General features: G+C 39.9%; 1 protein-coding gene across 2 annotated transcripts in view; it reads right to left on the bottom strand.

Annotated features, from left to right (window-relative positions):
• Positions 1 to 901: 901 nt before the first annotated feature.
• The window catches only part of STEAP1 (STEAP family member 1), an 18,064-nt gene continuing 4,885 nt past the window's right edge, over positions 902 to 14,080 (bottom strand). For both annotated transcript variants that reach the window (XM_019532917.1, XM_019532909.1), the window contains exons 2-5: positions 9,239 to 9,343; positions 5,168 to 5,680; positions 3,707 to 3,871; positions 902 to 1,759 (exon numbers count right to left, since the gene is read on the bottom strand). In XM_019532917.1, the coding sequence (XP_019388462.1) occupies positions 1,502 to 1,759; positions 3,707 to 3,871; positions 5,168 to 5,680; positions 9,239 to 9,343 (1,041 nt within the window). In that variant the 3' untranslated portion in view covers positions 902 to 1,501. The remainder of the gene's footprint in view (positions 1,760 to 3,706; positions 3,872 to 5,167; positions 5,681 to 9,238; positions 9,344 to 14,080) is intronic.

Here is a 14,080-nt window from a genome sequence, read left to right as displayed (position 1 = left end):
CACATGTCTGTCTGTACACGTAGTTTTTGAGAATTCATCTTGCAATTGGCTCCTTAGACCAAGGGATGCCAACTGGGGGCAAATGTACCTCTGGGGGTACTTGGCAAGGCCCCAAGGGGTATGCGGTGGCAGTGCAGAGAAGTGGGGGTACTTGGGAAGTGCTGTTGCCGCTGCTGCTATGCGCCTGTGCACTGCTGTGCTGCTGCTGCCACTTCACATTTGGCTGCCAGGGGACTGCCTCCCCCCCCGCTTGGTGACTGACTGCCAGGCCCCCCTCCCCCCACATCCAGAAGGAGGGGAATGTCATCCCTGCTTGGCAATTGGCTGCTGGGAGGACTCCCCCTGCCTGCACCCCAGAAGGGGTAACCACCAGAAGGGGTACTCTCCTGAAAACCCCTGCCTTAGACAATATCTGTCACTGTTAGGCTTTACTAGCTAGTGTATACAGCTTTGAATTGTATATTTTCTTAATAACCTATGGGCAACCTCCTGTTTGTCTTGTACTATGGCAATGTGTTATTATACCCAAGGGAAGAAATTACTGTTTTAAATTAACATCCCTAAAACAATTCAAGAAATACAAAAGGTACTGTTACTACTACAACATAAAGTAGTCCATTATCTATGTTATGTGTGCTAGTTCTGGTAATATATATTAGAGTAATTTTCATGATCCACATCCATGTCAAATGATTCTTTACATAATTTCAGTTTTCATGTGTTCCTGATTTTTAGAATGCAGTGTGCGCATGTATGTTCCCATGAAATGAGTGCAACTCTTATCTGAATGGTCCCAGCAGCAGTTGGCCATCATTTATTCCTACCCCTGCCAAGGGTCCCATAGTCAAACCAGCAGGGAAAATGAAAGTGATATATCTAAAGCTGGGTGAATAATGAAAAAGGCGTTTACTGCATAATTTATTTAAAATTATTCCAATAAGAATTATTCAACCAGAATCATTCAGCAAGGCTTAGCTATCACAGAGAAAGTGAGTTTTCATTAGTTTCTCATTCAAATCTAAGTGGAAGTTTGATTTCATAATTACAAAACTGATTTTATAATTACTTTTTAAAAACCTCACCCAAAATAGGAAAACTTTTTACAATCTTAACTACCAGAAGGAGTAAAGCCATTACAATATAAGACTCAGATCTGGTTTTTTAAGATTGTTTTCTCATTTACTTTCTGTGGTCAATTTATGAGGTGGTGATTTAACACCATTTTCTCTTTGCTGAGTCAGTTTGCAGGGATGAGGAAGTTGGATTTTAAAATAACAGACTCAATAAAGAAACAAGTGAATTCCTGAAGGCAAATTTAAATTTAAACTTCACTCTCTCACCCACGGTCCAAATTTGAATGTGGGTTTCATACCCCACAACAGAAGTAGAAATGAAAAGTACAAAAGAAACATTTAACCAAATAAGGCAAATCCAGCATGTAAACATTTCACAGATATATGTATATCTTTTCATGGCAACAGGATAAACGTCCATATTCAGTCTACAACCTGGAAGTCATCTGTGTTTTATCTGTTTCTGTGTTAACATCCCAGCCACATCTGATCTTCTGTATCCTCTTTCTAAGGCATGGCAGAAGCAGTGCACTTTTACAAAGCAAAACTACAATAGGAAGAAAAACTGCTATCATAAATGTAGGGGGTGTATACCAGACAAATTGATTAATATCGATCCATTTATTCCAGGCAAATACCAGGGCATGAATTGTGCATAGCATTAGGGCTAAATATCCCATGTTGGTCTGAAAAGATACAAAAACACGAGTTATTTATCTTCTTTCAATAGTAATAAAAAGGATTACTTTGCTAACTATATAGTGGGCGTGTCTACACATGCAAATACTCCTAGGTCAGTTTACTTTAGAGTAAATTACTCTAAACTGATCCAGGCAAGTGTCTACACATGAAGGGATGTGGGAACCCTGCACCAGCCCCCTGCAGCAGCCAGGTGGAGCTCTAGACTCCCTCTGGGTGCTGGCCCAGGGGCAGGGAGCACAGGGCCAGGAGACAGCTGGCATGGGCTAGGACATTGGTCCCTGCCCCTGGGAGCTGCCTGCTGCTGGGGTGGGCTCTGCCACCAGAGCTGACCCCAGTACGGCTGCGCAGAGAAGAGGAAGGGGGTAATGGCCTGGCTGGCCCTGATCTGGCCACAGCACGGCACAGGGAGCTGGTAGGAGGTTGCCTTAGTATCAATCTGGCTGCAGGGGGGAGGGGAAGCAGGTGTAGGGCCTGGCTCCAGTCTGGCTCTGTGGGGCTTGGGAATTTGGCAGCAGGGGAGGGGTGTCAGTATTGTTTGCCATTGGTTCCCAACCACCAAACTTGCCAACTCATGGGGAGCCCTGTGGGCTGGATGCCATGGCTCCATGGGCTACCTTTAGCCCACGGGCTACAGGTAGGGTACCTCTGTACTAAGGTATATAAGATTCTACATCACAAAACTGGTAAGAGAGAAACATTTCTTGCTAAGTTTTCAAGTACAAGGTGCTTACTAGATCAAACTTCCAAACTTAGGTCCTCAGAGCCTGTTTCAACACTTGTGTAACTACACTAACTTCAGTGGAGTCATTCTTGATTTATGTAACATAAGTGGCAGGAGAACCAGAGCCTCAGACATTAGACTTTAACTTGAGTAAGGCAAGTACATGTGTATAATCTTAGCATCCAAAAATGGGTTTGTTGCTGTAACTAAGGGTAGAAGCTGACTTTTTTTCAAATAGATTTCCTTTTCTTGAACACAGCTTTTTGAAGGGTATGACAGGGCTAGAACTACTGAAGACTGAAGTTCTCTGTATACGTTAAGGCTGAAGTTTTGCCCCTGAACTCTGGTTTCTTTGTGATGCTCAGGTATCTCAAAACAGCTAAGAAGTGGGGGTCAAGGAGTGAAAGGCAAACAACAGACAATCCTGCTTGTATAATGGGATCCCATGTAGTACAAAATTGACATAGCCATCTCTAGACTATGCACTCCTAATGCTACAAGGCAAAGGGGCATGTTGAAGTGAACAGGGATTATCTAAGGCTGTGCACACCAGTGAACTTTGGTAAATGAAAAGAGACTGTTATTGACAGCTCACAGCCCCCAGACCAGGGGAGTGGGAAGTGGCCTAGAAGTATCTTTCTCCTCATTGCATCCTGCATAAATGTAGGTCAGTTTGTACCCAACAATTAGACCTTAAAAATCTGACTCTGGAAATGTCAATAAAACGTCTATGCTGACCTGCTAGCATACATGGATCCTGCTCTAGGACTACAGGTCTTCTACTTTAATACTCCTTGAATACTTGGCTTTTTCCTCAGGCCTTCAACAAAGGCGCAACCATTTTTGATAGTTTGTACTGAAACCACTAATTCATTTCTCATACGCTAGACCATGAAACAATCATTTTATTTTGGTCATCAGCTATCATTCTGGATTATATCTAAACTGGTATCCTGCAGGTGAGAGAGGTTTTATTTCATGATGACAATCGCTAATATCCAACAACCTTTCATGGCAACCATTTTTTTGCCATGTAAGAGAGAAAGTCAATATTTTATTTGCTCAGCAATTGCCAGAGAACAATGACTAAACTTCTGGACTGATTTCTAGGAACCCCACTGCATATTGATATTTTTAATTGAGGATCTTAACTGACCCGCAAAATCCTCCAAAGGAAGACAGATCACCCATAATGTGGATTTATTCATACCTGAATAAAATGGAACTCTCTCCAGGTCAAAGAGTGACTGATAGATGGAACTGATGTTACTGCTAGTATGGCCAGCATAGCAAGTCCCAGAATTCCTAGAGAGATATAAATCTCCATCCTCCAAACATCATGCTCAATCCAGGCATTTTCCTTGTTTTGCTTGACCTGCGAAAGAAAATAATATTTAAGTGAGATGGACATGGGACCTAATATTTCCAAAAAATATTTTTTTCTCTTTACAATCATTAGGAAATAGGCCCAGAGACCTGTTTCTCCTCCTCCCCCCTTCATTTGGTTTTCACTTCCATTTTATTGCTTTTGACCATCCAATGGAACGTACACTAGTCTCTAAATGCAACTGTTATTACTTCTGACAACAGTTGCAGTAACCTATGCTGAACTAAATTAGGCTCCAGTTAGAAGTATTTACTGATTTCAGCCCTGCCTTGGCCCAGCACAGACCTGTTCTGCAGCCTTCTTAATGTGACTTCACAGTAGGAGAAACTTTATTCTTTGACAAACAAAATTCCATTTATGGCTAAATACCATATCTGGCAGATTCTAACAACAAGAAATATATTAACAAGGACTATTTTAAAAGGGCTAATTCAGCAGGCATTCCTGATTACTTTGTTATCTTGCCAAGATATCCATTTAACTCTGATTAACATCCCCAACAAAAAACACGATATATTGAGCTGTACTGAAAACAATGGTTTACAAAGGCTGGGATTCAGGGGCCCTGATCTTTAAAGTTACAAATGCAAGAGGCTGTTTAATCCTAGTGCAGCGTGCTCTAGAGTCATTTTCCCCACCTTGGATGCATGGTCTGCACCAGGGGCTGGGAATGGTTTAGTGACACTATACTTACTGCCTAGAGATTCCTGAATATCAGGGAAATGCCTAACAAGCCACATAGGTTAGCTTTAAAGATTCTTATTTTGCATATTATGTAGTAACGAGCTGGCCTATATGCAGAATTCTTAAGAATTCTTGAAAACATCCTACCCTCTGAATAAACTAATTATGTACTATTAGCTGAAATCTGATGTATAACTTTAATGAAAACTTTACCACTCTTTCAAATCTTCCAGCCATGATTTGGAAAATATTCATATGGAGAATCTCATGTGCTTTGCAAACAACTAATTACTGCAAAGCATATATAATTATAGCCATTTTACAGACAGCTTAACTGTAGTACAAATAAAGGAAATGACTTGCTCAGCAATATATAATAACCTAGGATTTTTCACTCTGTTCTACTCTCTAGATCTAGCTTTCTCACTTCAAAGCACCGTGGCATATTAATGGAAATAAACTGGCCCACAGCTTTTTAACAGAAAGCTTTGTGGAGTTGCTTCAGATTCAAATGAAAGTATTTCCCCCAGGCCTGTGGATGCGAACAAGATGAAGACACTATCTGGATGCAAGTGTTTGACATCTGTGACCTGACCATACCTGTTGGTATGACCAATTCAGCAGCTTGTATCTGTAAGATCTTCTCATTGGATAACACAAGCTATAGCATGCATGCATTGTGGCAAAGAAGAAACTGAGAAGTCCAAACTGTTTCCTTGATAACATCCACTTATCTAACCACTGTGGAAATTGTTTATACTTTGTGCCATAATAGAGCTGGAACCCAGCAGCTAATGTTCCTGGTAAATAAACCAGTGCCAAAAGCGTGATTGAAACCACTGGTAAAACTTTGTTTATCACTAGAATTGGAATTTTATAGAAAGCATTTTCATTACTAGTTACAAAAGGGTAGATAACATCTCTCAGAAAAGTATAGATAAATGTTAACAATGCCAATGCAAGAGCTATTTTCACTGGCAAACGCCACTTAGGAAAGAGATTCTGCTTGCAGTATTGATCTGAAGAGCACTCAAACTCATCAAAATGATGTTTATTCTGTAAATGGAAAAGTGCAGCCACTTCTGGTGTCCTGGTAAATTGTAAATCCATATTCTGAAAAGATTGGAAAAAAGAAAAAAATACATCAAATTTATGGAGAGATTAAAGAATTCATCAACCATCTTAGACTTCTGCATTACTGCCCTTTCACTTTATCTCTCCCATATGTTATATAAATGATAAAATAATCACTATTAACGGTGAAGCCACTTAGACATGTGAGGTTGCAGGTAGTATGTACCTGAGCTGAGGATATTTAGATTTAGATTTCTGGCTTAGATTACATTCTTTTGAGGTGATTTTAAAATAGATGTTCACTGTAGGAAGTTAACTGCCATAAGAGAAGTTTTCATTACAAGGTCTTAAGAAATTATTTCCAAAGCAGAGATATGCACTAATAACATAAGCAAAATAATGCATGAGGAAATGAAATCCAGAAACTTTAGAATACAATAGTCTATTCACTCAGCACATTTTAACTACGTTTGTAGGACAACCTGAAAATCTTTCTATTTATGATGCCCAGGCAGTGGACTACAGTGTAAGGGACACATCAACCAATTATATTTTCATTCTCCTTAACCCCAGTCTCAAACATACACAGCCTTAGCATTTCCTACTTCATTTACCATTTTACAAATTATGCAAAATTAGGTCATCTCAATTAAAAATGGAATTTTCTGTTGCCAGGTAGGCACTGCTTGATCACACATCTAGTGAAGTGGGTGACAAAATTATCATTGATTTCAGTGAAAGTAGAATTAAGTCAAACTTTTAGCATAAAAACACAGCATGCATTATTATTGGATAGTACATTTAAAAACTATCCTATGCTCAGTACCTCATTCAGAGGGAAACAGATTGTATAGGTATAAAAAGAAAATATAGATGCTAATGTTGAAATGCTCATACATCTCATGCAACAAAGGTATGTCTGGGGGTAAGCTATTATTATATTTATTGCTCACAAGGTGCATCACCTTTAATAATCCAAATCAAAATAATATAGCCTCAAAGAGCCTAGAAATAGCTGAGCTCTAAAACTGCTAACTTGGCAAATATCCAGTCATCAGCAAAGAGTATTAGATTTGGAGAAACTAATTGGTGTTAGTTATTTGGAAGTGATAAATCTGCTTCAAGTTAGGAGGTTGGAGGAGTCCCAAAGCACATTCAGTTCTATCGCCCAGAATCATTCTCAAGAACCAAACTACTCTACGTGACAATGGGGCTGACATAAATCAGAGCCAAACTCTGAAAGGCTGCATAAGGGAAAAGAGGCAGCAGGCAAGTAACATAAGGTTAAGTATGTGTTGGCTGAAGTCTTTATCTTCACTAAAACAAAGCTATTTTCTTGTCTTGTGTTTTGTATTTTTCTGGCAAGATAAAAAGGTGCATCGTTATCTCACTGTAAAATCTGAAGTGGAGACAAGGTACTACATGTAGGTAAGCAAGACTGGCACCATGCCCCCATCCATGGCTGATAACGTTTCCCTCACAGTAAAACTAAGCAGCCTTATCTCCACAAGTACTTTTTGGTGGGAGAGCTAGTGCATGCTTTTTCTGTAGTTAAAATATACCTTTTGGTAGTGAAGTAAGTCTAAGGGGATCAAAAAACTTCACAAAATTTGAGTAGGGACAGTTGAACACATTTACAAAGGGAGGAGGTCTCAAGGGGCTGAAGGCGTAAACTGTATCCATTGAAATTCACCTTGGAGCTTGGTCCAGAGATGCTGACCTTTCAAAGAGCTAGTCTGAAAGGCCTAATTCAATATTCTACAGGCTCTAGTGATAGAGCCCACTGCTCTCAGAATAAGCAGGAGCAGCTTGAATTGTTTCTGTGCATCAACAGAGGCTTTTTTTTTTTTTTTACTGTAACAAATGTTGTTTACTGGGCTCTTCTTTCTCATCATGATATGGCAATTTTGAAAAAAGACACTTTTAAAGGGAAATTTTAAGCATATCTTTGCTAGAATACAGTGATAACGATTGGGCTTTTTGCAGCTGGTAGAGAACAGCCTTCACAAGGCTCTGAATTGTGCTCACTCAACCACTTAGCTGGCCCAAGCTTCGTGTGGTTTTTTTAGTCTGGTCTTTGATTAAACACAATGAAATGTGACATTTCTTCTTTATCTCCTTGTGCCAATATTGTTACAAGATTTACAATGCTCTGATATTTTAGTCTTACAGGAAAAGCAGGAATCAGATCCTATTCATCCTCCAATGCACTTCATACTTAGTTGTTGCAATGTCTTTAGTGTTTTGACTCAAAATGTGATCCAAATCTACAGGCCTGGATTCCTGTACACTGAGTGAGGAGACCTAGGTACCTCCTAGGACTGATCCTGAATGTCCGGTCACTCAGCAGGCAGGTACCTACATGTACTCCATAGGAATCCTAGCCACACCAGGTATACATGTCTGAATTCCTGCTCCTTCCTTGAATTCTGGGGAGTTACCTTACAGGATCTGACCCAGGACTGTAAGGGAGGCACTTCTCTTATGCTGCAATCCAGTAAGACCTACCTAAGACCAGCACCAAGTTCAGTATAAAGCACAACAACCCCTAGGACACAGCAACCCAATGAATTCTGCCTGGTTAAAAGTGCACGTGCAAAAAAAAGTGAGGGACAGGCCTAGCTAACCCAGAGACAGCAAACTCAGGACTCCTTTGGAAATCCTTTTGGCCCTGTGAATTTTGCACTCTTAGCAAACTAACTTCCAGAGGAACTGGGGACAGTGCTCCCACCAAGCTTAGCCTACAACTTAGCAATTAGGGGTCTCTTATGGGAAATGGTCGATGTGGGTTTTAATACTCTCAGGGTAAGGTAGTCTTAGAACCAAGAGCTCTGATTTCTTGGGCAAGTGCTCTGTCACTCCTAGAGTAACTGGCAAAAGATGGCACCATCATTCCCCCTGCTCTGTTTTGTGCATTGAACTGCATTTATTACTGGAGCATCAAACAAATGCTAGGTAAGGCTGGAGCCCACCTAAGGAACTGCAGATGTACAGAGTCAAGTGCCTCCTCACACCAATCTGAAACATGACACGAGTATATGTGGAGGTTAGATGCTAAGGTGGCTGATCTAGATTGCCTCTGAGCACGTACAGGAGCCCATGCCTGAGCACCTAGGCTTTTTTTAAGCATCTAAATGGAGGCAAGATGCTTAGGTAATTTGCCAGCTGCTGAGGGAAACCAATTTTGGTTGCTCTTTGGCTGCCTATATACCTGGATGGGGGTGGGGCGCTTTAGTTAGAGCAGTTCCCGGACAGCTACTCTATTTAAAATGGCTCACTGTCACATGTATTAAGCCCCCACACATTAAAAGGGCTGTGGGACGCTTCATCTAAACCTCATTGAATGTCCCGTGGCCATTTTAAAACGTGCAGGGGCTGAATACACATGATGATGAGATGATGCTGGAGCATTCCAATTAGAACATGAACAAACACATGTATAGCCTTAATGTCTTACGCATCTAAATTTCACCTTAGTCCTATTTAGGTGCCTGAAGCTGATTAGGATCTGGTCCCATGTCTCTGGATCAACTTTGGTTCAAGAAGCAAACATTGTCATGAAGCACAAGAACCCTTTTTTATTTAAATGAATATTACCAAATTGCATTGATTTCCCATATTCTTTCCAGTCTCCCTTTTCTGAACTTCATCATAATCCACAGTATGGTTATCTCCTGTCATACCTTCCACTGTAGAGGAACCCTAAAAAATAAGTGCTGGATTTAAGACAAATGTTAAAGTATACTGTTGCAGTTTTTTCTTAACATTCTGAAATGATATTTTCATTCACAAGAGGTTTTTAGGATTCTTGATGTCCTATACAAATGACACCATCTTTAGAATAGTGTATGTACTTCTCTGGAAAATGGATAGCTTAGAATGGAGCTTCTTCATTCCTCTTCACTCTAGGTACAGTGAGGATCCTAAAAGCACCTGTTGCTGTCTCGCTAGACATTTATATTCATAGAAGCCAAGAAGAAGGCAAGGGGAAGTGATAAAATGGAGATGGAAAGATACTTCTCTTTCTCTTAACTCTCAAACATGTGAGAAAAGATTGGCAGTTACATGGAAAGGACTTACGAGCTGTAAGATGACTGCACTGGAATGCCCTGATACTGCATTGTGATACAGACATCATGGTGTTGGATCAGTATATATACTAATGCTAAGCTACAACAATGCTATTATTGTGTTTCAGTGTCAGGATGCAATATTAAGATGCATATTTCTGTGACTGCATTTACAGTGTGCTTCTCATCTTTTCAAAACTCTGTACCAGTTGCTTACAGTACAGGCTGTAAGGACTGTTAAATATAATATTTAAATCTTGCATATGTTTACCAATAACATCAGAATCTGGTTCACGATTTTTCACTATATGCAACTCTTTCAGAGCATGGCTCTAAGAATCTAGTGAGGGAAAGAAAGAGACTATTGTGCCTCTGACGGCCACCTCTTCCTCTAAGTTTCATGTTTCTTTTCTGATTATTCCCCCTAGATAGCATTCCCTCTGGGCATAACATCATAGATCCTGTTACACAGCAGGATCAACTAGAGCCTTAGGCTGGAGCCAAGCAGGTTAACACTTTTCTTCCCTGGCTCAGGTTTGTTCACCTCACCACAACTAGTCTTTGTGGAGAAAAGGCATTGTGTCATTGTGGAGAAAAAAATGTTAATGTTCGTGAGTTACTCAATCACACTATTGTGAAAAGTGTCACAGAAAACTCAATAAATAAAATTAATGATTCCACATTTCCCCTTCTCGAAGACAAAAAATGTGTCTCTTCCAGTCTATCGTTGGCTTCTGACTCTTATCAATCATGCTACTGCCATTATCATTTGTAGGGAAGAGTCAATCCTCTAGATCGGTTCTCAACCCATGGCCCGCATGCAGCCCAGTCAGCACACTGCGGTGGTTCATGTTTCATCCTGTTAAATGGATACGCAGGAAGTACATTGTGTGGGTATGGCCCACATACCACATTGAGAGCTGCAAGTGTGGCCTACTATAGTAAATAGGATGAGAACCACTATTCTAGATCATGGTGTACATGTAAAAGGTCTAGTTAGATGCCTGATGTTTCCATCTGTGGTTGACAAGTCTAATCTGAGAACGACAGCTTGTTACAAGTTTCACAGATCCATATGTTGTCTAAGTTGGAGTCCAAATTTACAGTACAGCTGCTTCCTTCTTTCTCACTTTGCTTCCATCCTCTAGATCAATGCCACTCCATGCTGAGCTGCCAGATGTTCCCTCCAGACTACTGTGCGTTCCTCCCAGCTTTCTACGTTGATGTTGAACAACTTAATATAATTTTTGTACACATTGTGGTACCACCATACATGGCAAACCCACTTTCTAAAGCCATCTCAAATCTCACTATACAAAATATTCTTAGGGATACGGTCTTCTCCCATTCTTCTGACATGGCCAATCTATCACAACTTCCTCTTCTTGATAATGGTTTCTAAGTGTCTCAGTCCTGCACATTCCAGTACCTCTGTGTTTAGTATTCTGTCTTCCCACTTTATTGTCTGTGTAAGATCCTGAAATCTCATGTGGAAGTTGTTCAGGCTCTTAATATGCCTCGTATATGTAGTCCACATTTCTGAATCATAAAGCTGGGATGACAATACACAAGCCACGTAGATTCGCACCTGCACCTTAGCTGATGGTCTCCTATTATTCCATGCATATTTTTGTAATAGCCCAAAATTCTTAGCTGCTTTTTTAATTCTGGTAGTCAGTTCAGTCTGAAACTCGAGATTCCTGCTAATTGTAGAACCCAAATAGCAAAAACTGTCAATGACACCAAGAGATTTATCCTCCAGAGTGATGTTCTTTCATCCCTTGGTACATGATTATAGTCTTCTACAGAATAATTGCCATCCTGAAGCTCTTGCATGATTCACACAATCTACCCAAGAGATTTTGCAGGGAAAATTCATTGTAGGCAACCAAGGCTGCATCATCCACAAACAGGAAATTTCTCAGAACTAGTTCTTTCAGCTTGGTTTCTGCTCTAAACCTGGTGGTGTTGAACAAGCCTCATCTAGTCTGGTTTGAAGATAAATACTATCATTACTGTCTCTGAATGCATGAAGAAGTAGAAATGAAAAGCATGGGGGCTAAAACACACCTGATCTTGTTGTTGATGTCAAAGGCACTTGTTTCAATACACCACAGTTGCCTACATACCTTGAGGCAATGAGCGAGTTATGTTTGGAGGGACAACCCAGTTTCTTCACAACAGTAAAAAGTCCTTGTTTGTTGACTGTATGGAAGGTCTTCGTCATACTGATGAAGGCTATGTACAGTAGTATTCATTTTTCTCTACACTTCTCTTGCAGATGCTTGACTGAAAAGATTGCATCAATGCTGGAGTGTCCTGAGCAAAAACTGCAATGAATTTCAGGATAGATTCTTTCACCTAGAGATTGCAGCCTAGGCAGCAAGATGCAAGTGACAATTTTTCCGATGATGCTCAGCAGGGAGATACCTCTATGGTTGTCAAGTCACTTCTGTTCCCTTTGTTTGACATTTCCATTTAAGTGTTTTAGTGGAGCTGTTTTCTTCTTGACTGGACCAATTGCTCATTTGATGCCTTTGTACATTCCATGGTGAGCACCTGCGTGAGCTGCTTTCTAAATATCATCACAGAATTTCAGCCAAAACTCTTGGGCACACCTCTTAGCCTCTTTTTGTATTTCTCTTTCAGCCTGTCTCAGATTTTTTGGGTTATGATGTTGGGAAATTTCTTATAGATGGCTAGCGCTATCCTTTTGTTCTCAACAAGTAGAAAGGTTTCAGGGTGCTCTTCAAACCACTACAACCCCTCTCTCTAAAAATCCTAATATTATTACAAGTCATGGGATACCTGATGTTTCCTTAAAGCTCCAGATTCTGAAATCATGTGATTAGGTAAGTTTCTCAATTTATATTTTTAAACAAAATAAATTTCTAGCCCACCTGGTTGTGGAGAAAACTTGAAACACGAACCAAGTGCTGGCATCAGACTAAGGAAATAGCAGACAAATAAAATAAGCCCAAAAATTGTTATTTTTAAAATAATGGGGTTTTTGAGACCTCATGCATGATTATGAAAGGCTGGGGGAGAAGCAATACTGCTTTCTACAACAAAAATATGTGACAAAATTTTGATTACTTCTCTGAGCAAAACATCATGGAGAACCTTACGTTTCACTTTAACTTTTTTGCACCAAGGCAACTTTTTGGATGTTAAATAACTTTTGTGAGTGATGTTAGTTGCTTCTGTTCCCCATACTTACTCATTTATTAGATTTCTATGCTACCCTCCCAATGAAGGCTCAGGGCAGCTTACACTTGAAGAAAATAACATAACACAAGAGAAAAAAATTAACATATAAAGTCTAGTAGAGAATTAAAATAAAATATGAAACAATCCCATTAAACATTATCCTAGAAACCCACAGAATATTTCAATACACCTCTCAGTGGGAACGTCTACACATGTGCTTTAATGTACAGTAGTTTATTTTACTGCGCATTAAAGCAGTGCACAAAAAAAATACTATTATGTTAATGCACAGTAAAATAGGTTACTGTGCATTAAGCATCATCTAAAAAGTGTGCACTTGTGCTACTGTAAACTAAGACAGCCTAATGCATATTAATTTAGTACCTCACATTGGAAGTACTAAATTTAATCTGCATTAGGAAAAGCGCATTAACAGATGTGTAAATGTGCCCAGTATTAACGTATTTTCCAGACCAGTTGAGCCATATAGACCAAAATGAGTGCCTGAAGCACTGTCCTCTGGTACAGACATGTTATCTTTCTAACCTTTCTTTCTGGGAGGAACTTCACCCAAACCATAATCTGGAAAGCTAGATGTGCAATTATTGTTCATTTATTAAAGCATCAGAGACCCATTTTAATAGGAGACTGGGTAGATCTGCACTTTACAGGCTAGCTAAATCTAGTTCATAAAGTGAAAATCTAGCCTACCTTCTGCCTGACTGCAGACTAATACAGCCAACTGCTTCTTCTGTTCCAATACCATATTTATCCTGTGCATGAGGATTCCCACAATACCTTCCAGCTACTAAAGGCTTGTGGTACTGGGAGGCCAGATATAGTGAAATATATCACAAAGGCAATCAGCTGGGATGACAGCTGTTGATACTAAAAGTTGATTTGATGGCTTTTTCAGGAAATGCAAATAAGCAACATCATAAAAAGAAACACAGTATGTGAGTGAATGCACTCAGGGAAGCACAGGTTTCAGCTGTGTACAAGGAATCAGACGTGCTTAATTATCAAAGTCCACTGGGCTTCTGAAGACATAATTAACAGAAAATATTTAATCTGTCCAATAACAGCAGAGTCCTAAATATGAGACTTTAGAGTAATTCCACTATACAGTGTCTTATGAACTGGCAAAGTAGCAGCCATC

Source organism: Crocodylus porosus, unplaced genomic scaffold (genome assembly GCF_001723895.1).
Source record: "Crocodylus porosus isolate Cpor-Errol unplaced genomic scaffold, CroPor_comp1, whole genome shotgun sequence".
NCBI classification, from domain to species: Eukaryota; Metazoa; Chordata; order Crocodylia; family Crocodylidae; genus Crocodylus; species Crocodylus porosus.
Note: the sequence above shows the minus strand (reverse complement) of the source record. Positions and strands in the feature narration are given on the sequence as shown.